At 45.3% G+C, this 27505-nt stretch overlaps 1 protein-coding gene across 1 annotated transcript in view; it reads left to right on the forward strand.

Annotated features, from left to right (window-relative positions):
- TMEM179B (transmembrane protein 179B) overlaps positions 1-27505 on the forward strand; it is a 150497-nt gene that overhangs the window by 72074 nt on the left and 50918 nt on the right. The window contains exons 2-3 of the mRNA XM_069645170.1: positions 20251-20444; positions 24739-24873. Coding sequence (XP_069501271.1) covers positions 20251-20444; positions 24739-24873 — 329 coding nt within the window. The remainder of the gene's footprint in view (positions 1-20250; positions 20445-24738; positions 24874-27505) is intronic.

The raw sequence follows: 27505 nt of genomic DNA on the forward strand, positions 1-27505 counted from the left end.
CTCATCCCCAAGATCGGCACCCGGAGTTCGATGAATACCACAATCACTACTTGTCAAACATGAACTGAATGGGCCTTTCGCGAAAACTGATCATTACGGGGTCGGGGGTTGTGTGGCGGGTTAGGGGGGGCTGCGGGCTGTATCTGTGCAAATGTTTCTTACTTTTTGTTTCATCATCTTTTCTTTTGTAGATCTTTGTTTAAGTTTCTGTTGTATAAAAACCAAAAATAAAAGGTAAAAAAAAAGCTCCCTCCATTTACTGAGTCCTGTTCGGGTTCCATTGGGCGGGGTGGGACAGGCTGGAATTCCTTGAAAGGAGAACATTCTATAATGGCCTTTTTCCTGAGCACTGGCACATCCCTTTGCTTCATCACTTCATTGGGGTTGGAAAAGAATTGTCGTGGAGAAGACTCCAAAGTCCATTCTCCCAATGACAATGGTGCCATCATGGGAGGCACCCTGGGCGGTACCACGCCTTCCGGCTCTTCCCGCAGTGGTATCTTGCCGTGGGTGGGTTCTTCATCTCCTTCACCTTGGTGTACCACCTCTTTTGGACTTTCCGGCGAAAATGAGGGAAGTAGAGGCCTCCCTCTACACCTCCCTCCGAGAGGGAAAGCAGCAGACTTTGACTTAAGTAGGGGGACGCCACTTCCTCCCAATGCTTCAGTTGGAGCCATACTGCTGATGTCTTGTTGTTAGGTTCCCTTATGAGGAGTAAGTAGGTACGTAGGCAAGGTTAAGGGACTGGGTACCAGGAATTCAGAGAATCAATGAGTGGAAAGGCTCTCACCCTTATTGTAAACAGTGCATAATGATGTCCCCTTTCACCCTCGTAAGAGCAAATGCAAGGAAATCAATCCTACCTTACCGGGGGATTCCTGGGTCCTGGAACCTCTGCCGGTCCTCAGCTCTCTTTTGAGGCAGAAAAGAAAATATCCTTCCTTGATGGCCCAATTCCACCAGATTCCAACGGTTTTCTTCTCACTTTTCCTCTTCAGTTGTTACTAACTGGGAGTTAGTGATGATTAATAACGCTCAGCTCAAGGCCCACACTGGTGAGTGCAGTCAAAAACAAGTAAAAAAACAACTCCCGATCCACAGCACAGGCACGACCTACATGCAGAGCCAAAGAGAGCGACAAAGGCAGCGGCTCACCTAGCCCCCAATGCAGCCACTTTTTGGTTTTTTTCCCCCTCTTTCTTCCTCTCCTTTTGATGATCTTTGCCCGGTCCACCCGGGTCTGCTTCAGATGAAGTCTTAAGGAGTCGTAAGGAAGGGAACCGGTCTGAGAAAACTGTGGTGAACCTGCAGTCCTGTGTGGACTGCAGAGACTGCTACTCTGCTTCGCTCTGCTCAGTGGGTAGCTGGGGATTTAGTACCAGGGTCCGCCTCCAGGCAATCACCAGCAACGAAATACTGCACACACAGAGTAGCTGCAGGGAGTGCTACTCACGCTACTCCACTTGCTATAATCTAACAAATTAAGTTGAGCAGTGAGCATAACAATCTGAGTTCCTAATAGCACAGTAGTGTATGTGCACATAGTGCATCTGAGAAGTTTGTAAAGGGATTTTCACCCTGTTGTGTGATGGTGTGTGCGAGTGTACATCATCTGATAATTCAGATCTCCCGAGTAGTTGCGGATTGGGCCTGGCAGAGCACTCGCAAAGGGAAGGAACACTAATATGTCCATTGTAAAACATGCGCCTCAAAATAAAGATTGGCAAGTAACATTTCATGCAACAGAGATTCAAGTAAACTGGGTTTTATTGGCTGGGTTTGCAAGGCAGCAGAAAGTTGAGCAAAAACATCACTGTTTATAGCACCAACTTCCGTGGCGACTGAATTGAAAAGCGTGGACCTTCCGTTTATGATGTTTAGGAGGTAGTCCATTAGCTGTTGCGCTACTGGGGAGCTGGGGGTAGATGTTGTAGCGCCATTAGCATCACAGTGTGTCCTCCTGTCAGGTCGAGAGAGACAAGTTTCTGCCAAGTGCTCGGAAGGTTGGGGGCTCCTGGGAACTCACTCCAAGAAAGCCCTTAAGGGCCTGTCAACAATAATGCTCACTTTACATTTCCATACTATATTAACGGTGTAGAAATGAACATCGATGCAACAGCACTTATTCTGTGCAGGGTCCAAAATGAGCCTTTTTCCCCTCGCATCTACCTCAACCAGGCATAGGAGCAGACTGGGATAGGAGTGCATATCCAATCAAATCCCTTTGCAAATTAGGGATGCACTCCAATATTTATTTATTGGCCTTTTACCCAGTGGCAAGTAATCTGCTCGAGAACACCAAGGGAAGAGTGTAAGAGGAAAAGTAGATGGGAGGTGGAGGGTATTATAATGGGAGGCGAATATGAACACTTTCCCAGCTAAACAAGTTGCATTTGAAATACTGATATCCTTGTCTTTAAGTATCCCACTGCTAGCAGAGTCAGTTACCAACGTCTACAAGTGACCATATTCGACTCAGCAAAATGTTTTGGTGGGAAGGTTTGACAGAATAAGGTGGTCTTCATAGACATTCTGAACTTTAGATGGCTCTGTGTCAGATTTGTCCTTAGTTTAATGCTGACGGCGCCCACTGTCATGCTGCCACCATCTTATGTTTTGATTATAGCTGGCCATAACCATCTTGTGGTGATCTACAATTTATGGGGGTCGGGGGGGGGGATATAATATTGAGTTACTCCAGTATTTCCAGCTGTGGAACGCTATGCACTGTGGACTGCTCACAAGGGTTTGAAATATATTATTTGCTCAATAGAAAGACACTGAAAGATGGAAGACAGTTGTGATATGTTTTCTTTCATCCCTAGGACCAGTCTTGAAGGGTGGTTTTAAACCAAGTGTTGGGAGTTTTATCGATTTCTCCCAGAGTCCTGCATACATACTGTTGCAGAAATCCAAGCATGATAAAAACTAGCGCTCTAACCAAATCTAGGTTGCAGCTGAAATATTGAGCAGGTATGACCCTTTAGGCTTGAGGTGTTAATTCTTCGTTAATGAGATCACTTAACGTATATTTTAGTGCAAACTGTCCCCAGGTTCCTTGTCTTACAAACAGGTGGTGGCGTCTAGAGGAACATTTGGGAACTGGGGCCCATTTAATAGTAACATCATGTGGGCAAAATTATAATTTAAGCTTTTTCGGCCATTGAGAAAAAGGCTGCTGTCTCTCACCAATTCCTGGATTTTTGTCAGATTCTCGTTTTGTTAGGTTTGGTTGATTATTTATATAGCGCCTATACACAATGTGTTTCAAAGTGCTTCAAGGCAGGGAGGGAACACGGGAGAATACAGTGACATTCTTACAAGTCCTTGATACATTCAGAATGTGAAAAATAACTATCGTAATCAGCCTGGCGACATTTCAGATAGTGCAAGTGCAAGGACAATGATGAGGAGGGGGAGGGGGGCGGAAGGGAGAATGAGACAGACAAGCGGCTATATTACTATGCCTGACGACAATTGATGTAGTGCTGGAATTTCACAAGAGGAGGGTGTAGTGGAAGGGGGGTTGGAGTGAGGGAGAAGGAGAAGAACAAAACAAGCGACTATCCTACTAGGCCTGACGACATTTCAGATAGGGCTGGAGGGTGAGTGGGAGGGGAAGACAAAGAAGGAAAGGGTGGGGGAGACAAACAAGCTGCTATCACACAGGTGATACGCTCACCTAGTCTCTGCGGGGGCGTTGGGGCACGGTTGCAGCCCTCCTGGGGCTGAGGTCGCTCAGGTCCGACTTCACCCTCTGCGCTTATGTGGTGACTGGTGATAATAGGTGATGCTGCTCGGAACTGCTCCTGCGTGGAGAATAGGGGCGTAAGTATTCCGGCTTGTGTGCCTGATCCCCTTCCAGACCCCTTCTCCCAAACCATGGTACCTGTGGGATGTGCTGTCCCTGGAAAGCTCACCTGTTGATTAGTTTTGGCGAGCACTCCGTCCTGCTGCTTCTGGCAGGGGCGCTTGTATGATCTGGACAGAGTTCCTTCACTCGTCCCTTGCACGTGGTAGTCCAGTCCTGCTGCGACTAAGCCACTATACTTCAGGTAAGTGTTCCTGTTTGCCTTTGTCTTTCCTCGTCTGTTTTTGTTGTATTGTAAAGTTTGTTGTCTTGTATTGCTGTCCGTTCCGCTTTTGATGTTTGCTCTTTTGCTTTCTTCCCTTGCAGGTGATGTTGCCGGCCCGGCAGAAGCTGCGGAGCTCGAGGCGGCAGCCGAAGGGAACGAGGAATGAAGCTGCAGTGGTACAGTAGCTGGTAAGTGGTTAACTAGGGGACGCACGGGTTTCAAATGCAGCGCGGCCCTAGGATGAATGTTCTAACCTTGTCTGTCTTCTTCACAGGGTCCGAGTTCATGGATGCGGAGCACAGTGCTGCGGCGTCGGGATCAAGATCACTGGATATCTGGTGATGAGTCTGCAGATGAAGCGAAGAAGCACTGGTTTCCTGGAGGTGACTATACAGGAGAATGCCTGGTTTCAAAGGTAAGTAAACTGGTCCAAGCGGCGGTGAGTGTCTCGTTGCATGCGAGTGCACAGTAACGCGAGGCACCTGCCTTAAGGATGGAGCAGCTTATATAGCTGAGCTTCTGAAGCCACGCCCACCAGGTTCAGCCTGCATGCCACACCCGATGAGTCAGCACATGAAGACCAGGCCTAGGGAGCCACACCTGATGAGTCGGCACATGAGGATGTTCTCTGGAATAAAGACTTTCAGCTCCTGCAAAGTTCTTGTAAAATAAAAGCACTCCTGCACTGAAATAAAGTAAAAGCATTCCTGCACTGAAATTAAGTGTTCTTGCTCACATTTCTATATGAGCCTGGCGCCAAAGGCGCCAGGACTGAGTCCAGCCAGGGCCCCTGTGTTTGTGTCCCAAAGGGACGTAAGTGAGTCAAGTGACCCATTGCCCCCATCACTAGATGGTGTGGTTTTTGTGTTCTGGGGCCTGTGGCCATGTCAACAGGTCGTGAGACAAATGAAGAGTAAGCGCTATTGAACAATGATAAGGAGGGGAGGGCAAGAAAGTGAGACAGACAAGCGGCTACATTACTATGCCTGACGGCAATTGAGGTAGTGCCGGAATTTAACAAGAGGAGGGAGGGGGTAGGGAGTGAGGGAGGAGAAGAACGAAACAAGTGACTAACATACTAGGCCTGATGACATTTCAGAATAGTGCTGGGGGGGTGCCAAACGGGTAGCTATCGTACAGGTCAGGTGACATGTCTGAAAGCAAAGTGCTAAGGTACAGTGACGGGGAGGTGGGGGACACATCACAGGGAACCAGAAGGGGGTGAGGGGCAAACAAATGCCATCACAGGGAACCCAAAGGGGGTGGGGGGCATACACATCATCACGGGGGACCAGAGGGGTGTGGGGGCACACATACCATCACAGTGAACCAGACGGGAGTGGGGGGCGACACACACCATCACAGGGGAACCAGAGGTGGGGGAAGGGTGGACACATACCACCCAGAAACATACAGAGTGACTCTGACACTCGATCCGAAGACTACACACAGCGGTTTGTTGCAGAGGATTACAAAGGTTGCCTCTCGTGGAAGAGCAGAAGTCCGGGACTTGTTGATTAGGTGCGCTGAGTTCGGGAACAAAGAAATCCACGATTACAAGCATGAAGATGTATGCTTTGTGAACATGGAATGCCTCAGTTTAAAGGCATAGTTGTTTGAAGATAAAAAGAATTCGTAGGATTCATCATCTTTGGAACAATTGCATGGTCAAGCAGCTCTAAGACTCAGGGGGTCAATTTCACTGGAGAACCTAAACTGGGAACCTTAGAGAAGAACCAGGAAACTGGTACTAAAGGAAACTGTACAGGAGTTTGTAGAGAAGAAACACGCTGTATAGGTTAAGCAATTAACTGTCGAATAGACAACGGTTTGGTTTTCACCCAGGGACTCCCCTGAAGAATTTCCATGAAATTGTTTTTAATCGGTATGGAATGAAACATGTAGGGTGTATGTGAAGTGGAAGTATGCAAGTAAGTGGAGTGATTATGGATTAAAGTGAGTAGTTGTGATTTAGGTAACACATGAGATTATTTAATGTATTTGCCAAGATATGTAATGCTGGCTCTGTGGTGAGAACCTTTTGTGTTGTTTTGCAATTACTAATTATAAAACTATTGTGAAATATTGCACTTGAGACTGAAATAAGCATTTGTTTTAGGAAGATGTGTTAACTGAATAAAATGTGATATCTTTGCATAAAATAGCATCCTTCTATTTGTTTCATGTAGGACGTGAGGCATCCAGTAGCAAGGTAGTGTAAGTGACCACACTCCTACAACAACCAGTTAACAAATGACATTTAACTATGGGTACTCCTTTTTTTGTTGTTGGTCTAGATGATCTATGTATTGGGAATAGTTTCCATGGTTGTTTAAATTTGCCCAACTCTCTTTTGTGTCTTGAAGTGCTCAGGAGACCCACCTTGCCCGTGCTTAACACTTAGGGAAGTGAAACCCCTGGTAATCACATCCTGTCTTATTATTTTGAACACTTCTTTCTTTATTGAAAACGGTTAGGTAGAATTACAGGCAGTACCCCATGGGACCACTAGACACAATTAGGACTACAGGTGTTAGCCAAACCAACCTTTGGTATAAGTCTGTACCACACAGTTTTTGGTAGCGAGCTGAGCAGCCAGGCTTATCTCAAGAGTGAATGTGAGCAGTACAAGTAGTTGCACAAAGGACTTTCAATCACAGTGGTTCAAGTAAACACTTATACTTAAGGTTTCTTGGTAAAGCACGTGTTAATATATTGCACAATCATTTAGAAAATATTTCTCTAGGAGAAGGCAACTTAATATTATAAGCCAATAGACTTCAATTAAAAATTATAAGGTTTTGAGACAGTGTATGCTCTCCTGAAATAGGAGCCAAATAGCAGTTCAGTACTTAGAAAGGAGCAAAAGGCACAAGGTAAGTAAAATAGATCACATATACTTTTTAGACAGTACAAATAGTTTCAGTTCACCAGAGGAGTTCAGTTCAAGTCAATAGCCCAGGCCAAAGTCAATGGGCTAGTGTTCTGGATAGGAAAGATCAGTTCTGTTATCAAACAGTAAAGTCTTTGCGAACGTTCTTAGAAGTAGTTTAGGCGAAAAAGAATCCTATGTCGAGTCACAAGCTGATTAGGCCTGCAAGTTGGGAAAGTTTCACAAACTTTCACCGCAAGAGTGTCGTTCTCTCAATCGGGTTGGCACAGTACCTTTGTATGAAGAAACAAATGCTGCTGAAGTCGTGGTTCCTGGCAGGTCCTGCAGATCTCGCTGTTCCTGAGCCTCAGTCGTGGGTACAAGAGGGAGGACGTCGGGGGACTCCTGCACTGCACGGGACCGATGAAGAAAGCAAACAAAATGGAGTCACTTCAGTTCCAGTAGATGTTGATTCAAGAACACAAGCTGGTGTCCCTCTCCCTGGTTAATCCTAACCAGCCTTGAGAATGGTATCCAGGTGTCTTATGAGTTGATTGGATCCCACCAACTCAAAGGAAGAAGCCGTCCTTGAAGGAGCTTCTCTGTCGAATGGAGTTTGCCAATTCGGACCTGCAGCAGGGCTTCACTGGGCAAACCAACGGTCCAGGGTTTGCAGCAGCCGTCCTCTTCCAGCTCTTCTTCGGTTCTTTCGTTTCAATGATCGACTCTGCCTTCCAGTCCTGGACACTCGCCTTTTAAACAGTTTTCTCCCATTCATTCCAGCCTAGATGTCACTCACCCAGCAGGGTAGCTGTCAGTTAAACAGTCAGCCAGCCAATCACGCCAGAGTGCATTTGGGTCTACTAGAAGATTAAGCACAGAGTTTCGGGCACCTCCCTCACTTCCTGCCCACCCCAGGCTCCTCAGTCCTGAAGCCCGCCAAAGGCACACAAACAAAGGGACCAAACCTGGTTTGGCGCGTAGCGGGACCCGTTTAAACGAAGGGGCTTAAGGCGCCATCTTGAAAAACTTGGCTCCCGTGATTTTTAGCTACCGGTGTTCGCGGTCGGAAAAAAAAATCACGGTAGTTCGTTGTAAAACCACTGCCACCAGTCTTTTCAATAGGAAAGGGTAGCATTTGACTGCTACATGACTATTTAGACACAGGGGATACTATGTAACCCCTCCAGCACTCCATTATAAGATGGTGTGTGCTGGTCTAAGAATTTGGAAAGACTAGTCAAGTCAATTTCACTTTACATTCTCTGGGAAACAGTAGTTTATCCCAGAGAAGGTACTTAAACCTTTGGGAAGTCTAAAAAGACATCCCTGTGTCACTGCACCGAGGGTGCTGTGTAACGCACATGAAAATATTTATGGATTTATCTTAAAACTCCAAAGTCAAAGAACACAAATGTAAAACACACATCAGAATACATGAAAGAGTGGGAAAAAAGGCTCACACTCTTTTGAGGTAAAAAAATCAGGTCCTCAAAATCCAGCAAAGTTGCTGGGGGTCTCTAAGGTGAAGGGAATTAGCACATGTATACGAATTCTCCCTAACAAAAACCCTATCCCACACTCTTTCTGTAGTTAGATGTAAGGATTTGGCAATAGATGTTTTTAGTATAGGCCTTTTTTTACTTTGACAAGACGCTACGAGGACAGCCTTATTTTTCATTTGATGGTCGACGCTTGCTTCCATCTTAGATTTAGGTTTACGTTGGGCGTTTTTCCACCCTGCATTTACAGTTTAATAAACACCCATGAACTGTGATCACTTGTCTGTCTTTATTGTTGCCACCATGATTTCCTTACAGTAGATACTTGTTAGTTAAAAGCGTGGGCACACGCAGCTTGCTAGGTGCATTAATCATGCATGCACTTGAATCCTTAGCCAACCGAAATAGCAACAGTCTACACTTGTTTCATGCCTGTCACGCATTCCCAGCCATTAGCCTCACAGACCATCATGCGCCGAGCATTATCTCTCTAAAGCTTATACAGTGTTTCTTTCCATTTCCTATGGTTGCAATTGCGCATTTTGGAAAATTAGATTTATATGTGATAATGCACCCAGCAAGTAGCATTTGACTCCTCTCTTACCAGGTTTTACCAAAGTGGCTTAAGTATTGTTAGGTTAGATTTTCTTTTTTATGCTAAATCTCCATCACTTGTGCGACGACCTCCCCCCTCCAGTACTTTTTGCTGGATTTATTATTTTTCCATATTCCTTAGTCAGCGGGAATCTTTTTTCCCCCCATTCACCCTTTCTTTTACACTTTTTATGGCTGACCATACTTGAAGTGATACTTTCCTATAACTGTTTGGCCATCTGCATTTTCCTATTGCAGCACACAACACTTTCTGTGCAGTGTTGCTGGGGTGCCCCTTAGGATCTCCTTTTATTTTTTCTTGGGTCCCTTGTGTGAACTACTGTTCCCAAGGGTAGAAGGATACTTGATATCCTTTCTACAATACCCATTGTGAGCTCAGCAAACCCCACCTTATGTGGAGTGCTGAGGAGATGCAGTATCCCTTTTCAAATGGATTGTGTCCCCCACGTATTCCTCATCTTATTATATCCTGGTTTCCAGCTTCAGCTGCTTTGGAAAAAATGTTCTTCTCGGCAGAGGGCGCTGTGCGTTGCAACAGTGGACTTGATGTCCCTCAAGGGCTTCCATCTTAGTTGACGTCATTGTCGAGTATATATACCACACGCAGAGCCTGTTGGCTTCAGATCTGTTTTTCCACTAATGCGATCGCTTCGAGAATTACGGCGTGCTTCAGTTTCCATTACAAAACGTTTAGATATGGCCTTGTCTTCAACACCTGTTACTCCGAAGACAGGCTTTAAAAAGTACCTAAAATACGGCACCAAATGCCCAGCGCGGACCCGCATAAAATATGCATCTGGTGCCTGGGTGTCGTGCATGGAACCTCACTGTCGATCATGTCAGAGCTTAAAGCTAAATGGTCAGTGGATAGGATTGCCCCAAAATCCCATTCTACTCCATCGAAATTTGGGTCGTCCCATGAGTCGAGAGATTAATCTCGTCATTAAAAAAAATCAAAAAAACTCTCTCACTCCAGGAACAGACACTCCTCTTCCGAACTAATTGCTCTACTTGAGATGAGTGGGAATATTTTAGAAAGCAAATCGTTAAAATCCTTGAGTGAAGCCTCGTCATCTTCGAACCACAAAAAAGTGGCCATGCTCCATTCGATGACGAGCATATGGCCAAGGCAAAACCCTGCGTGCCTCTCAAGCCCGGGTCTTAAGCCTAAAACCTCTCGCGATTCTTCGAGTACTCGATGGGCCAAGAAATCGTCCAAGACACCGTTGGGTCGAGTCCCTCGAGGCATAAGTCGAAGAGTAAGTTATCGATACCATCGACGCCACGGACGTTGACGCCAAAATCATCAATAGTCTAAAACCAAGACACAGAAGCCGGCAGTGGAGTCATCGACGCCTTTACCAAAAAAAACCTCAGGAAAAGGATAAGGTTTTTAAACCTTTAGCTAAAACGGGCTTTTTCAAGTCTTTAACCTCAATATATGAGGGCTATGAGACATCAGATGACACCACACCTTATGGCCAATTGGATACTCCTAATTTACATAAGGATACTTGTAATGTCCCAGAAACTTTCACCTCAGAGGAAACCAGAGTCAGTGAGCTACATGATACCCTACAAACAGCTAGTGGTGTTGACACTTCTCCAGAATTAGAATTTGGGAAGCCAGACCCGGCTGATCATGCTGATGCTTCATACAGAAGTCTGATGACTAAGGTTATGGATTTTTTTAGGATGGAATAGACCTGATCCTCCATTTGATCAGGATAATCTTACGGACATATTGGACAAAGGTCGACAAAATGACCCGATACTACCCTTTCATGTGGCACTCCAAAAAAGAGTAATGTCAAACTGTTTAGTCCTGCAGTTAATAGAAACCTCACCATAAATTACAGACCATCCAGTAGCGACCCAAGCTACCAGTCAAAACATTTGACACCAGAAAGTTTAGTGGTCCAAGCAGCTATGTCTGCCTCCTGAGCAAGCTGCGTACCCAACTATCCCTCCAGATAGGGATAATAAATGTATGGATACCTGGGCAAAGAACGTTTTTTCGGCTGGAAGCATGGCATTAAAGTCTAACTCTACATGTACACTGGCAAAATTAACATTCACCCTGTGGGACTGTAGCTATGGAGGCTGATCACAACCCCGAAGGGAAGGAAAGAGACGGCTTCATGAACCTGATGAGAGATGGCAGAGTGTTCATGTGTGAGTCTCTTCAATCCGGTCTGGACTCTGCTGACGGCATCAGCGGAGCCATGGCGGCAAGCACTGTAATGCGCAGGTTTGCGTGGTTGAGGAAATCAGGATTTGCACCTGACTTACAATCTGGACTCCTCAACATGCCCTTTGATGGCTCTCATTTATTTGGTTATAAGGCTGATGAAAGCCTTGAAAAGCAGCAGACCTCAAAAGCGGCAGCCAATTCCCTAGGTGCCGCCATCAGGCAGCCACAGCCATTTCACCCCAGCAGATCATCTTGGCGGGGTAGGTCCTTTGTTTCTATTCCTCAGTTGGAAGAGTGAGAGGACAGGCTGGTCAAAGAGGACAACGAAGATTGCCTTGTGGTGGGTGAGGGAGAGGTGCAAAGCCCGCCCAAGCAGCAGCGTCTTTACCATCAGCCGCTACTTTGGCTGCCTCAAAACCTCTCTGAGGTCTTGACGCATAACACCCCAGTGGGAGGCAGACTGTGTCAGCCTCTGAAAGAATGGCGAGGAATTACTTTGGATGCATGGGCACTGGAAACAGTAGCCCAAGGCTACTGCCTCCCCTTTATACAGAGACCTCAGGATCTTCCACTGGGAAGCCATTCGCTAAATGTTCCAGATCCATTCCTGTTGCAGGAAGCTTTGAGCTTACTAGAGAAAGGTGCTATAGAGCCAGTGCCTGTAATGGAGAGGAACAAAGTCTAGTACTCTCCCTATCCTCTGGAAGGATAAGTTAACCATGGTCACACTTTCTCAGATCCTTCAGGCTCTCCAGCTCCAAGATTGGATGGTGTCATTGGACCTTCAGGATGCTTACTTTCATGTGCCAATCCATCACAAGCACAGAGTTCCCGAGGTTAGCTGTTGGCGGTTCTCATTATCTGTTTTGAGTTCTGCCATTTGGGCTGACCTCCACCTCGAGGGTTTTCACCAACCTGATGGCAGTGTTGACATCGAGTCTCAGGAGAGGAGGGGGGATTCAGGTCTACCCCTACCTGGATGATTGGCTGATCAAGGCACGTTCACCCGAACAAGCCCTGTAACATCTCAGCATAGCCTGCCACTCTCTCTACAGACTGAGCTTCTCCGTCAATTACAAGAAGTGCCACATGATACCATCTGAAAAGCTCCAGTTCATTGGAGCGGTTCTGGATGCATCCTTGGGGAGAAAAGCCTCGCCACCCGAGGTGCGGGCTCAACACATTCGGCAGATGGTCACCACATTCCAGAGTGCCCAGTGTCTTACGGTCTTCGACTTTCTGAGGTTGCTCGGCCTCATTCCATCCTGCATTTTTCTGGTTCCAGAGACTCGCCTGAGAATGAGATCTCTCCACTAGGCTCTCGGGACTCAATGTTCCCATTTCTCAGACAGAATGTCAGACTTTCTTCAGGTTCCGAGCAGAGTCGCACAGGATCTTCTGTGGTGGGCCTGCAAGGAAAACATTCGGAAGGGAGAACCTTTTTGCCAACCATGGCTGAAGATAACAGTAGTTACGGACGCCTCACTTACAGGGTGGGCAGGACATGCCAACGATCTGACAGTCGGTGGTCGTTGGTCTCCACAGGAGTGCAAGCTACAAATCGAACATTTGGAGCTCAGGGCAATCAGACTAGCAGTGAAGGCCTTTCTGCCCTCTGTAAGGGAAAAGAATGTCCTGATAATGACTGGCTACACGGTGGCCATGTACTACCTCAACAAGAGAGGTGGTGTAGGGTCACTACCACTGTGCAGAGAGACAATGCAGCTCTGGTTCAGGGCAATTCAAGAAGGAATCTCCCTATCTGCAGTTCACCTAGCCGGAGAGGAGAACACAGCGGCAGGTGATCTGAGCAGGCAGAGCAGTCTCCCACGAGTGGGGACTAGCTCAGGAAGGCATTCAAGAGATCTTCACCCTTTGGGGAATCCCTCAAGTGGATCTGTTCGTGACCCGTGTCAACCGGAAGTGCAAGCTGTTTTGCTCCAGGGGAATTTCACCCAAGAGGAGCGCTAGTAGACACATTTGTGGTGGACTGGGAGTTCCCACTTCTGTACGTGTTTCTTCCAGTCCCCGTCAGTCCTCACGTGATCAGGAGGTTGAGGGAGTTTGGTTAATCCATGATCCTAATTGCCCTGAATAGGGCCAGGAGGATATCGTACCCGGGCCTTCTGGAAATGTCCAACTGCCCTCCAATGTGTCTTCCACAAAGAGAGGACCTTTTCTCGCGAGCAGAGGGTCAGGTTCTCCATCCATAGGTCAAGACACTCCACCTTCACACATGGTTCTGAGAGGTTGAGATATAAGGATTGGGACCCCCGGATGACGAAATGGAGTTTTTGCTTTCGGCCAGATGTCCAGCAACAAAATCCCTATACCACTGCCATTGGAACAAGTTCTGCAGCTGGTGTGGGGAAAAGGATGTGGACCCTTTTCAATGCGATACACCTACAGCGTTATCTTTTTTGTTACGTTTAGAAAATCTGGGGCTCCAGATTGGAACAATTAAGGGTTGTCTGGCAGCACTTTCCATATTCAAGCGCACCTTGGAGGAGCCATCATACTTCAAAATACCTTCTTAAACAAAACACAATTTTTAAGGGACTCACAAATGTGTTTCCTCCTACACATTTCCAAATCCCAGCTTGGGACCCTAAATTGGTCTTAAAGTTTTTGACATGTGCTCCTTTTGAGCCACTCCATTCCTGCCCATTAAGGTTGCTAACTTTCAAAACTATTTTGTTAAGTGCAATAACATCAGCCCTCAGGATGATCGAGTTGCAGGGATTAGCCTGTAGAACTCAGTTTACCACCTTTTCCAAGGATACGGTTGTCCTTAAAGTAAAACCCTCATTCCCACCTAAAATTGTATCGGATTACCATATAGCACAGACAATTGTGCTTCCGACTTTCTATCCACCACCTCATCCTGGTAAAGAAGAGGAAAAATGTCCGACTCGATCCAAGGAGAGCTCTAAGCTTTTGTTTCAAGAATGGCAAAATTACACCAGCATGACCAAATTTTCATTGGGTATACAGGGCATAAACTAGGTCTGTCAGTTACCAAATAAACCTTCTCCAGATGGATAAAACTGGCTATTTCAGAGTGTTACAAACTAGCTGTTGGCTTAAGGGCGCATTCTGCTAGGGGCATGACAACTTTCTCTGCCCTTAAAGGATATCTGCGAGGCAGCTACCTGGTCTACTATACACACGTTTACAAAACACTATTGTTTAGATACTTCTAACAATGAGTGAAGATTTGGGAAGGCAGTTCTATGCTCCATTCTTGACAAGTAATAACATTCAAAATTCTTACACCCTCCTCCAAAAATGTAATACTGCTTTGGGAGTCCATCACAAGATGAGAAGTATGTGGGAGGACACAATCCATTTGAAGAACAAGTTACTTACCCGTGGTAACGTTCTTTCAATTGGATGTTCCTCCCACGTATTCCTCATCAAGCCCCCCAACCTACCCCGCTGAGAATCTCCTGGTATTCAACTTTACGCTCTTTTAAAGTTTGATAAATTAAAGGCACTTTGTTTTTCTATTGCGCCACCAACCCGCAGGCCTCAGGGCGCTCACAAGAGGGTCACATACAAAGACAGTGAAAAGAGGCAGCAGGACAAGCCAAAAATAGCAGGAGATGATATTAAAAGAACAGGCAGGTTCAGAGGGTGGATGCCGTAAGCATTGAGATCAGTCAAACAAAAAAGTTTTCAGATGCTTCTTGAAAAGAGCCGTTGAGTCACTGTCCACAAGATGTTTTGGAAGTGAATTCCGTACGGAGGGAGCCCAGAGGTTAAAACTGTCACCACCAATTTTCTTCAAGGAAGAACGTGGTTGTAACAAACGGATGATGGCATTGGAATGCAAAGAGCGTCCAATGGTTTCTTTTTAAGCCTGGAGATGAGAGAAGATGGAGCTTCACCATGAAGGCATTTAAACACAGTGGCTAAGTAACTTTGTGCTGTAGTCTTTGTTGAATGGGGAGCCAATGTAGGCTCCTTCTGGCTTCCGAAACGTGCGCATTGCGTTTAAGTCCACTCACGGCACTGTTCTGAATAACTTGTAATGTTTTTATATTAGCCTTTGTAGTGCCGATTAAAGGGCTATTGCAATAATCTAGCTTGCTGTTACAATTCAACTCATTACTCTCTGGAGAATCCCCACATGTAAACTCGCCGGCAAGAACAACACAACAAGGCCTACCTTGTCTTCGTTCCGAAATGTAGAATAGATAGATCTACCTGGAACCCGCTTCCGACACCTTCCAACTCAGGTATCGAAAGGAGACTCCCGGGAAACCCTCGTGGGGAAGAAAACCCGGTGGCCGGTAGAGAGCGCTGGGTGTAGAGCTGGTTTCAGACTCTCAAACATCTTGTGGGATGATGTCTTCTAACGGTAGGTAAGTGGTTCGTCTATGAAGTACCAGGCTCAGGAAAAACTGGGAATAAACACATAGAAGTTAGCGAGAGTGATAGTAGCGGATTTCTTGCGAGTGTTGGATGAGTGTAGTAATACCTGGTTGAGAGCCACTGGGAGCGAGTGGTAGGAACTGGGTATCGGCAGAGGATTTCCAATCGCTGTTTGTATGTGTGTGTGCCTTTAGAGAGGGATTCCAAGCGGGGTTCCGAGAATGAGCGGGAAGGCAAGCTGAAAAGCTGGGTTTGGGAGGAATAAGAAAAGAGAAATTTAGAGGGGGAGAGGCCTGATCTATAAGTCTGGTTACCGGGTACAAAACGGAAAGAAGCTTACAAGCGTGGAGGTTGAGACCCACCACTCTCGGTGGCCGAATGGAGTCGGTAACACAAGCGTGGGTGACAGAGGAGGCGGGGCTTCCCTGCTCGAAAATGAAAGGAGAGAAATCAAGGGTTAGTAGACACAAAGGTTCTCAGGAAATAGTAACGTAAGGTTTCTAACGGCAACTCACGGAGCGAAGCCTCTGATAGCAGTAGCAACGCGTTGTTGTCCAGGAGACGTGGATTCTTGTAGCGTTTCTGGGATGGGAGGCGGAGCTTCGCTTCCGTCTCCCGTCCTGACAACTAGACCATTGACTCCGAGTACAGGCGCCATGTTGGATGAACCAAGCCGCAACTTTGGTTGAAGCCGCCAGCGGTTCCATAACAAACCGCGTCGGAGACCCATCGTAACACTTGCAGTTTAGTATAGCTGCTGCGATCATGGCAAGATTTTCTTTAGACAGAAAGGGATGGATCTGCCAGAGTAACTGTAAAATAACAGCAAGATGATTTTAGGTAACTGACCTGAAGACAGTTGGGGATAAAAATAAACCTCCCTTAACAGTCTTGGAGACAGAGATGATATGTTGGGCGATCATACATTTGTCATAGCTGGCGTCAAGCTTTTTGAGTTTTTGTGAGTGCCCAAAATAAGCAACTCTGTCTTGGCGTTGTTGAGGGCCAGTAAATTCAGCGCCATCTAATTCTGGATTTGAATGAAGATATAATTAATGAGCTCCAGGTCATCAGTGTACACGCCAGATATCCTAATGACAATCTGTGTGTCGTCAGCATAATTTGCAAAATATATGCCCATGGTGGAGAGTAGGTCACACAAGAGTCTTGAATAAACATTAAAAAGTAGTGGCGAAAGACAAGACTCCTGGGGCACACCACACGTAAGAGTTGAGCTGTTGGAGAAAGCATTGTCCTTAGTGACATTCATACTTCTAGGGCCCAGAAATGATATGCCTCTGAGGAACATCTGCCTACCGTAGACAGTATAACCGCCAGAAGTTGGTGATCAACAAGATCGAATGTGGCAGATAGATCTAATTACTCTCATCTATAAGACCAGCGATGTGTGATTTTTAGATCAAGCACCGCCGACGTGGTCCCATGATTTGGGCGAAATCCGGATTGCTGAACAGCTAAGATGTCATGGTTCTCCACAAATGCCTGGTACTGCAAGTACGCTCTTTTATCCAAAATGTTTAAGATGGATTGGTTATTGGTCAATAGTTTCCAGCTTCTCTCTAGATTGTCCTTTTTCAACAGAGGCGTAAACTATGCCTTCTTAATACTTTCTGGAACATATGACTCTTGGAAAGACCGATTTATGAATTTGGTTCCCATGGAACCAGAGTCGAAATAAACTCCTGAAACAGAGATGTAGGGAAGATGTCCCCTTTACAGGAAGTGGGTTTGAGTTTACGAACCACTTCCGTAACCTCATCTATGGAGACTGTTTTAAGGGTGAAGAGAGGAAGATCAGCAGATAGTTCAGCCTCATTAGTGATAGGGATCACGTAGGGATAATGTCGGTAATTCTGCATAGGAGGGGTGTAAAAACAGAACTGAAGCCAACAGGTGCTGCCATGGTATATATACTCGATGACCTCAACCAAAATGAAAGCCCTCGAGTGACATCAGGTCAACCGTGTCAATGCACAGCGCCCTCTGCTGAGAAGAAAACGTTTTCCAAAGCAGCTGAAGCTGGAAACGGGGATATCATAAAATGAGAAATACGTCGGAGGAACATCCAATCGAAAGAACGTTTCCACGGGTAAGTAACTTGTTCTTCTAGTCTCACTACTTCTCAACATTTCTGTTAGTGACGAGCTTACAATTATGGCTGGTAGCAGTGGATGTGTGCTACAGACCTTTGTGTGAGTTTTACCAGCTGCAGTATGCACAGAAGGGTCACCATTCATCTGGAATGGTGGCGGCTTTCTTTTTCTGCCATTTTTAGCATACTTGTCCTTTCTTGGTCATTCCTCTGCCATCCTTGGAGGGGGAGGTCCTGGTATGTGGGAGGAGTCTGACACTCAGCAGCTCTTTGTCTTCTCGCATGCCTGCCTGGAAAAAGTCATAACTGTGAGGCTGGCGGTCTGAGAAAGGACAGCAACCTCCGCATATGTGCCGAGTGTCTGGGTTCCTGGATAAATGGCCTGGATCTGCAAGCTGAAGAAAAGTCTACCATTGGAGACGACAGTTGTAGCTGATTCTTGCAACCGGAGATGCCTTCTGTGTAACCACTGTCTGTTCTGACCCTTTCTTCTACGTGACCTTGGAGACCCGAAGACGACTCCGCCCCTTGGACTGGTGGGACCAATCAGTTTTAAGAAGACCTGCATTTGGAGCCATCCCACGATGAGCTGTGACCTTTTTGGGCTACAAACCGCCAATACCTTGGTACCTCAAAGCCGAATGCTGTGCAACATCTTCCCGTGAACCAATCTTGCGGAAACTTCGACGGACTCCTGCTGGACCTCCAGAAGCAAGATCTCACTTGAGTCCCCTCACCAGATTGTTGGACCGAGATAGTGAGGCAAATCGATCAGGCGGCGGCCATTCAACATAGGATGGTGATTCGTGAAGTTGGGAGTTTGCCCAGGCCTAACGCTGGAACGATTCTAGGGAGCCTTCTACGAAGCCCCTGAACACCTTCTACTAACTCTAAAGTCTGTACTTACTTGTTGGACGAGAAATCCTTTGGAACTCTGACTTTCCTGCATCCATGCCTTATCCTGACCAGCCTACTGTTGGCCACTGGACCACCAGTGCCCCCTTCCGCCTCTTAGATTTCTCATGCCCTAGAATAGGAAAGGACTCCCAAAGTATAAGGCCTTTGTCTAGAAAATAGAACAAGTGTTGCAAGGTATTTACTTGCTAATGTGTTAGTGCTGTAACTGATTATCTCTGAAATAGAATACGTTATAAAGTGTTACAAAGTTCTTACTTACCTGTGAATTGATTACTGCCATTCTGAAAGGTATACAAAGTTATTTACTTACCTTTGAATTGTTTTCCACTATTCTAGAAAGTAAAAAAGTTGGCATTACTGTATTATTCCTGAAACTGAATGAGTGTAACAGTATTACCAATAGGGTTGTACTCACCTTGATAGGCATATTGCCGTTCTAAATGTGTAACATTAGGGTTTGCTTACCTTGAACTGCTTACTGCCTTTCTGAAAAGTCGTATCGATTTCTTGCTTAACTTAGAATCGTGTTCCTCTATTCTAAAAAGTAACATTTGTGTATATATACATATTCCTGAAATGGAATAAGTGTAAGAGTTTATTACCAACAGGTTTTTACTCGCATTGAATAGCATACTGCCATTCGAAATGTGTAATACTGAGTTCTTACTAATCTTTAAAGTGCACACTGCCATTCTGAAAAGTAATTCAAGTTAATGCTTACCTTTGAATTGTGTTACACTATTCTAAAAAGTAATGGGTTTGATTGCATCATTCCTGAAAGAAGAATAAGTTACATATGTTGCAAAGTGCTTACCTGTCCGGGTAGTACTGAAATTGTATTATTTCTGAAACAGAGTAACTTGCACAAGTGGCCAGGTGCTTACTTGTAAGATTGTTAGTATAACTAGATTATTCATCAAACTGAATAAGCAACATAGTTTGCTACCAATAGGGTTTGCTTGCCTTGAATTACATACTGGCATTCTATAAGTGTACTAATGTGGTTTTACTCCCTTTGAATAGCATACTGCCATTCTAAATCTGTAACACTAGGTGTTGCTCACCTTGAACTGCATACTGCTATTCTAAATAGATTTTATACTTTGGTTTGCATACCTTAAGTATTGTGTTGGTTTTTATAATTGTGTTTGACTTATAATAGTACTTATCTTTCTAAAGAATTCTCTGTATATATAAAATAAATCATAATTTTTACAATACACCAGTGTTTCTTTGAACCATATGTATTTCCCAAGGTATATTTTATAAAGTCCTTTTGGGTGACTTTAGTAAAATATTCCTAACCGGCATTGCTTGGACACCATTCCTTACCTCAAACCTGTTTCTCTGTCCATTTTGTACTTCACCTCAGAAGGGGGCTCTCTTTTTCAGCCTTTACAGCTAAATTGACAAAATATAATAGAGTGTGATTATAAAATAGTGTCTGGCAAAACTAAAATTAAACGTGGGGGGTTTCCTTTAGCCTCGTCAAGTCTTCTGCCCTTTCCCCTCCCTGTTGCTTCTTGCTTGCTCTCCATTTTGGATTGGAGTGGCACTCACTCTCGCTGCCTTTTGTCTTCCAGGGAGAGTTCGGGGGACAGTGCATTCTTTACGGGACAGCGTCTTACAACGAGACAGACAAGGTCTTCTCTATCTCAGCCTTCAGCCGCTTCTCACTATGCTACTTCGTGTCCGCCATCTCAGTGCTGATAGCCCTGTACTGCTTCACCATTGTTCTGTACTGGGTGTATGCAAGCTGTGTGGATGACATCAAACGGTAAGTAGGAGTCCTCTCATGGGATCCTTGTGCAGCCCCCTTCTTGGACCTCTGTTACAGGGCACAGGTTCACGGCTGCTCTATTATACAGGATCGAGATGCCAGGTCCATCAAAACCAGACGATCAGCTAGGGACCCCTTTCCTCTATAATCTGGGTCCACTGTGGCATGGTGAGCTGTGCAGCCTGCAGATTCTGCTTCCTCCCATAACCCTATGCTTTTTTTTCTCCAAAGGTCCTTTCTTTCCCCGGGGTCTCATCCCCTGTGTGCGCTCTCTTCATGATCTGCCTTGCCATCCCCTCTGGGTTCTTTCTCAAAGCTATTTCCTACCCTCCAACATTCTCCTCCATGCACTTTCTCCATTACCTCGGTTGTGTTTTTTTTTTCTTCCATTGCTCCCCAGGCTCTCTGTGGCTCCTTTCTCCAGGCTCGTTCCATGAATCTTTTTTACTGAAGCCACTCCTCCATTTCTTCTTGCTAGTGTTCCTCCAATCTTTTCACTAATGCTGTTAACATCTCCTGAAGTTTTCCTCCCCAAGTTCATTTTTCACTTTACTTCAATTCCCCAGGTTTTTACCTATGGTTTTTTTCTGCGGTTAGGCCTCCAACTGCAAGGGTTATCTTCCACTCATGTTTTCCTCTTTCTGAGTTTACCTACCCAATCAGATTTTCACTCTCTTTGGTTCACTCTGCCCTCTGGTTCACTTTAGTTTTGTCTGCCCTCTAGTTCTCTTCCCTCTGGTTCGCATCATCTCCCCTTTATGTGGTCCTACATGCTTCCCCTCATTCTATGTACTCCACTGTTAGGAAATATTTTCTTTTTACTGTTTACCTCTTATAGACTTCTATGGGGCACCCTTTCTTTTTGCTGTTATGTGCTTTCTGGCCTGATGTTTTAGAGGTAAGTAAAGCCCTCTGCTTTATTTTCCTTGCTTTTTGCTCGCTATCATGTGGAAGCTGATCAGTCCCTAAGACATTCATTACTGGGTGACATTGTCTCCATTAGTGGATTTCTTGTATTTTGAAAGCTGCACACATCACCTTAAGATGAAGTGTTGTTGTATCCTTTTGATTTTTTCTTTTATAACTTAGTGATTACACATACAATGTGTCCAGGATGGGTTGGTGGCAGCAGATATCTTTATACCATGTTATTAACTTTTTAATTGTACACTTTTACATTTTAACACATAAAGCCATAAAGAGTGTAATATACTTTGAAATGGCCATGCCACAAGATTTCTGCCTGCATTCTGGTAACTTTGTACTTGGGCCTTCTTCCGGTTTTCTCAGGTCTGGAATTGCTATATATGGAAAGGCCATTCCTGGGCAAAATCTCTGCTTTCCTCAGCAAATTGGAGGTCTGGGTGTGTGGTCGGGTGTGGGCCTGGGACTGTCTTGTCCCAGTCCACATCCTAGCCACAGATTGGCTGTTGCTGGGCAGAATGTTTGGTCAGTGGCTGTCCATGATTGCACAGCCCCTAGCAGTTTGAATGGTGCAGAGCCTTACCATTGGTGTGGCTGGCGGTGACTCCAGTCCAATTCCAGGTTAAAAGAAGGACTCCTGCAAACAATCGGCAGATCATTGTTGGAGCCAAGACCGAAGGAATGCAATCTGCTGAAGACCCTTGGACAAAAGTTGCAGCTGACCAGCGTTGACTCCAGCCTATTCCCGCTGAAGCACTGCTTCTCTGTCCTGATCTCAAGAAGGCTCGTTGGTGCTTCATCCACCCGGACTGGTGGGAACAACCTGTCCTGACCACTGCTGTAGGATCTGTGCCTGCTGAGTCTTCGGAAGTGTCCTTGGACCACCTGGTGGACTGACTATCTCTCGCCTGGGCTACATCGCTGCAGCCGTCACCATTCAGAGTGCACACTTTGAACTTGGTGAATCAGCTTGTACAACAAGACATCTACTCTTGCAGTTTTAGCCTCCTATACCAAAGAGAAGCTGTGCAGGTGCTGCTCCTTTTTTTCATCTTACGAAGATCACCTGTTGCTGCCTGATCTTGCTAACTTTCGCCGGAACTCCTCCTCTTTATGTGCAGCTGTCCAGTCTTCAGAACCAGAGCCCGCACCATGTACTAGTCAGACCCAAACCCAGTGCCGAAATAAACCTTCACCTGTGGCTCCTGGACCTCCCTCGACCGGACACATCGCAGAAGTGGGCGCAGCAAATATCAGAACCCCTGACGTGATCTCTGGAGAAATTGTAATATGGTGTATAAGTTAATCTATCTATTCCTGCCCCCTCCCACCATTGGGTTGCATGGGCGTAGTCCTCACTCTAGCTCTCCCATGCCTAACTAAGATCGGTGGGATTGGGCCTTCCCTAGAGTGGTTGGACAGAGAAACCTTTCTAACTTTACTTACCTTACGGAACACTTATCAGCAGCATGTTATCTGCAGGGTAGCTAGTGTCACAATCTATAGTAAACCCACTTGAACTATGCGTTTTGTTGAACTGGTGACTTTTGGGCACTAGGTGTCATTCCCTATCATTGGTGGACTTAGAAGGTGCTAGGGGCTTTATTTTAGGTTCTTTTGTACGTCCTCTACCGGATTTGGGTTCTTTGACCATGGTAGAAATATTTGTGGCGGAATTGACCTAGTCATTTTCACTGCAAATACGTTTTTACCATGGTTAAACAAACCAAACCCATGTCCCCCAATACGCCAGTACACCCACAACCCCCTGCCTCCCTAGTTACCTTTTCTATGTCCGCCGTCTCTCCAGTACCCTGCAGCGTCAGTTCCGTCCCGCTAACGCAGGGTGGATTCTACGCAGCATGGCCCCTTTTTCTTTTTTTGTTTTTGTTTTGGTCCCCCCGCCTCCCATGTTAAGCAAGTGTAGGACACCGCGACAGCCAAAAATACCGAACATGGTGAGTGTTCGATATTAAAATAAAATCGATCAAATGGTACTGGTCGAAATCGTACCATTCGATCAATTTTTTTTTTTTCTCTCATTCAACTTGGGTAATCCCACTCTACCTACATTACCTACGGGTGCTTACTGGTACTGAAATTGTCTGTTTCTCACTTTACACATTTATTTACAAGTGTTGCTTCTAACTCTGCTTCAATTGCATAACTGTTCATAAAAGTAAAGTGTTGGTGTTCTGTTACCAGAACCCCCCAAAGTTTAATGTGTGATATTAGTTCAGTGATATTAATTACTGCAAGCTTTCATTTGCTTAGAGTGTGTGTGTAACAGGCCCAATAAATAATTGTATATTTTTGTACACTAAAGTGTATTTTGGAATTATTGGAGTGTTCTGTGTGTGTCTTATTGTTGCCTAGATCACTATCACCGCCCCCGCCTGATGATTCTAAGCATTGCTGCTCTGCTACTCTACCATGACTGGGTTTGGCAAGACATTAGGGTCTTTCCTGCCACCATAATAGTTAGGCCTCTCAGAATCCACCCCAAGGGTCATTCTGAAAATCCATTTAAACTTCGACCACACAGGATCTCCCCCTCTGGTCATCTACATTCTCAGGCCTGTTTTGAGCTCCATGTCCTCGCCACTGTAAGGGTCTTTCACACCTCTGCTTCTATTTCCTCTTATGTTCTATGCCCCCTTCTGATTCTGTTCCCTTCTGGTTTTCTCCGTCCCTACTCTTCCTTCCCTCCTATGATTCCCTTGTCCCTCTGATGCCCTGTCCTTCACTTTTTTTATTTAAGTATAATGCGTTTTTTCCCCGATGTTCACTCTCACCACAATTTCAGGGTTCAACATTTCCAGCAGCTGGGTGATATTTACCTCCTGGCTTGTAGCCTGTGGGAGGCTGGGAGGGACTTTACAACAGCTACCAGTATCTATTTTTCACTCCTCATGCCAACTGGTGCCATAGAAACATACATATGTGACATTAACTGTGGGTTTTTGGGAATGTGCCTATAGGAGTAGCGAGACAGAATATAATTAAATCATAATGGGTCATATATCACAGACAAAAGTTTGTTTGCCTCTCATGTGGAAGTCACAATGTGGCAGCTCTTGCTTACTGCTGACGCCTGGATACCAAGGAGCTACTTTTAGCTCCTCCACAAATGTTTTTTTTGATCCATAGATTTCTAGCACCCCTTGAATCCATTAACCCGATCACATTCTCTCCTTCAGGGTTCTTTTCCCTTAGCCCTCCTTTACTGCCTGCTTCTCCCTCGAGTATAATCCAACTCTATTTCACTGCTCGTAGCCCTCTCTTGTTCACTACCCTTTCATGTTCTCTTTCTTTTTGGGGTCTTTGTCTCCAGTTTGTCTAATGCAGTTTTCATTTCTCTTTGCAGCGGTTCCATCTGGCTCACCATCTCGCTGGTGGTGTCCACGTTGGTTCTCTTCTTCTTGCTGGTGTCAGCTTGTATCCTTCGCATTGGCAGAGACACCCTGTGTGAATCCATCCTGAATACCAAACAAGTGCAAAGGTAGCTAGTGTCAAACTCTCAGCTCTTTGTTTCTTTGTCATGTTTCAGAGCTCTGTCTCTATGATTTGTTTTTTGTCTGTATATTTCCTCCTTACACATATCTGACACTACCTGCTTGCATGTTGCTTTCTCTTGTCTCATGTTTGACACTGCTTATCTTTACGGTTCTGTTGATCGTATTTATGACCTTATCTATTTGATATTGTTTGTCGCATTAAACCGGTTTGTCTGTATGGTGTTGTCTCTCTATTGTTGGACACTAATTGCCAATATAGTGCTATCTGTGTGTCATGTGTGACATTACTTGCCTACGTGGTGTTTTTGCTGTCAAGTGTGACACTTTCTGTGTATGGGGTATTTTTGTCACATGTGTGACACTGCTGCTCTGTGTACTGTTGTCTCACTCCTGAGATTGATGGTTTAAAGGTGCTGTCTCTGCTTCACATACAAGACTATCTTTCTGTATGGTACTGTCTGATCGTTATGAAAACTAGAGCCATAACTTCTTAATAAAAAAATTCTAATGTATTTTATTGAAGGATGCTGCAAATTCATTAAACCCATTTTAAACCATTCTCCACATATTTGAATCGTTTTTTGTATTGCTCAGATAGGGATATAAAACCTACAGTAATATCAGATTTTAAGTAGCCCTTCGGTCTGCTTTTGTTTACTTAATAGATTCATTCATACTTTCATTGAAATCCACATAATTGAATTAATGTTATAGACACAAAGGTGTTTAGTGATGCACAAGCATATAACAATCAGGTTTAATAATTTCTCAATAACATTTTAAGATCATTCCACACACATTTGAATCTAGTGCATTTTCTTTTTTTAGCATTAGGATTTGGCTGTATAAAGACATGGGCGGTAGGGGGTTAGGTCCCTTAGCGGGTCTGACGGTCTGACCAGCCGTCCTTAGCGGGACCCGTTAAGGGACCATGGAGCTAATAACGGGCCCGCAATTTGTGGGCCCGTTATTAACTCCTTCCCCATTCCAATTGAGCCCTGTGGGGGCTCAAATGGGAATGGGTTTCTGAATGGGGACTTACCGGGTCCTCCAAGGTTGGAATGACCCGGTAAGTCCCCATTCAGAGACACCGGGCCTGGACCCGGGTTTGGAGGCAGCCATGGTGTCAATAGCACCATGGCTGCCTCCAAACTCGGAATGACCCCCATGGTGTACTTCTGTAACAACGCATTTTACTACCTTGTATTTTATGAAGTATCAGAATGCTAATGGATCTTTTCCACCATAATTTGCTTGGTGGGAAAGTGGTTGCCTCTTAAGGTGTGGAAATGCATTTCTGTTTGGTCATTTATTCCAGGCCAATAGGGTTAGGAATGTTTTGTTTAATAGTATGCTGAGAGGCAGTATGCACTTCTAAAAACAGCAAAACATTAGTTATCTGGCGCCTTGGGGAATCAATGATGCTGGATAACAAAATATGCTGCATAACCGAACGCTTGTGTACCAGAATGCAGAGAGCAAGGACACCATGCAAAGGTCAGGATGGCAAAGCATCCTCCACTTTGTTTTTTCTGGATACTAGTTGCCTTGGATGCCACCCCCTTTTTTCTCTATGTCTCTGCAGACCTGCAGTCCAAGAGACACCCCCGGATTCCACAGCCCAAGGGAAGACTGGGAGAGAACACATGCAGTGTTAGGGAGCTGGCTATTCACTGGTGCTGTGGGAGCAAAGAAATTAGCAAAGGATAATCTCTGGTAGGATTTCCTCCCCAGGTTTGCCTAAATCTAGGTTACTGAAGGACTTGCCCAGTAGAGGACTAGTTGCGCTGGCACCGTCCAGCCTCTTGTTGAGTGGGAAAACTAGGGCCTGATAAGCCCTTATGATTAGAGAAAGCTACAAACGCATGTCACAGGTGAGGTGGGCATCTAAGCAACCGGTATGATAGCAAAGAAAATGGAAATACGGGGAAAAACTGTTCTGACCAGAGCAGCGATATTGGGGCACGGAACGGAATCCCTGAACTTCACAAGACTTGGAACAAATCCCAGAAAGGTTCTCCAAGAGAAACATTTGCAAGAAACATCTATTCCTCAAGTACTAGAAGTTTGTCTATTTCATTTCTACTTGTCTCGTATGGATTGGAATGCAGCCTACTCTCAATCCTAAACCTTACATATTTGCTAACACTCGGGGCAATTAAGCTTTTCATCAGCACCTTCATTTGACCACACTTTTAAATGCCCTTTTCCTGTTTCAATTGTGTGTTTGCTTGGTTCTCTCGCTTCTGATACTAAAATACTTCTCTCATTAAAGTCACTTTGCTATTGGGAATGCTCTGTTATCCAGACTTGGAACTATGTTATGCTCCTTATTTGCCATATATTTAAATGCCCCTCCAGCTGGGACAGATATTTCAGGCTAGCGCTTCCACCAGGCGGATTAATGTCTCTGGGATGCCATTCATTAATTTGACATGTGACAAAGTCCCCTGCCCTGGTTCTGGGAACTGCCAGGGCAGCGGTTCGGGGGCCAGGGGCCAAGAGAATCCACCTTCATTTGGCCACAGTCCTCAGCAAAGGGCAGGTGACAGTCACATTGTTGCATCCATGGGCTGGCTTCAGGGGTCCAGTCGCTTTCCACCTTGCTGACCAATC

This window comes from Ambystoma mexicanum, chromosome 2p, assembly GCF_040938575.1.
Source record: "Ambystoma mexicanum isolate Mex_15411 chromosome 2p, UKY_AmexF1_1, whole genome shotgun sequence".
Taxonomy (NCBI): domain Eukaryota; kingdom Metazoa; phylum Chordata; class Amphibia; order Caudata; family Ambystomatidae; genus Ambystoma; species Ambystoma mexicanum.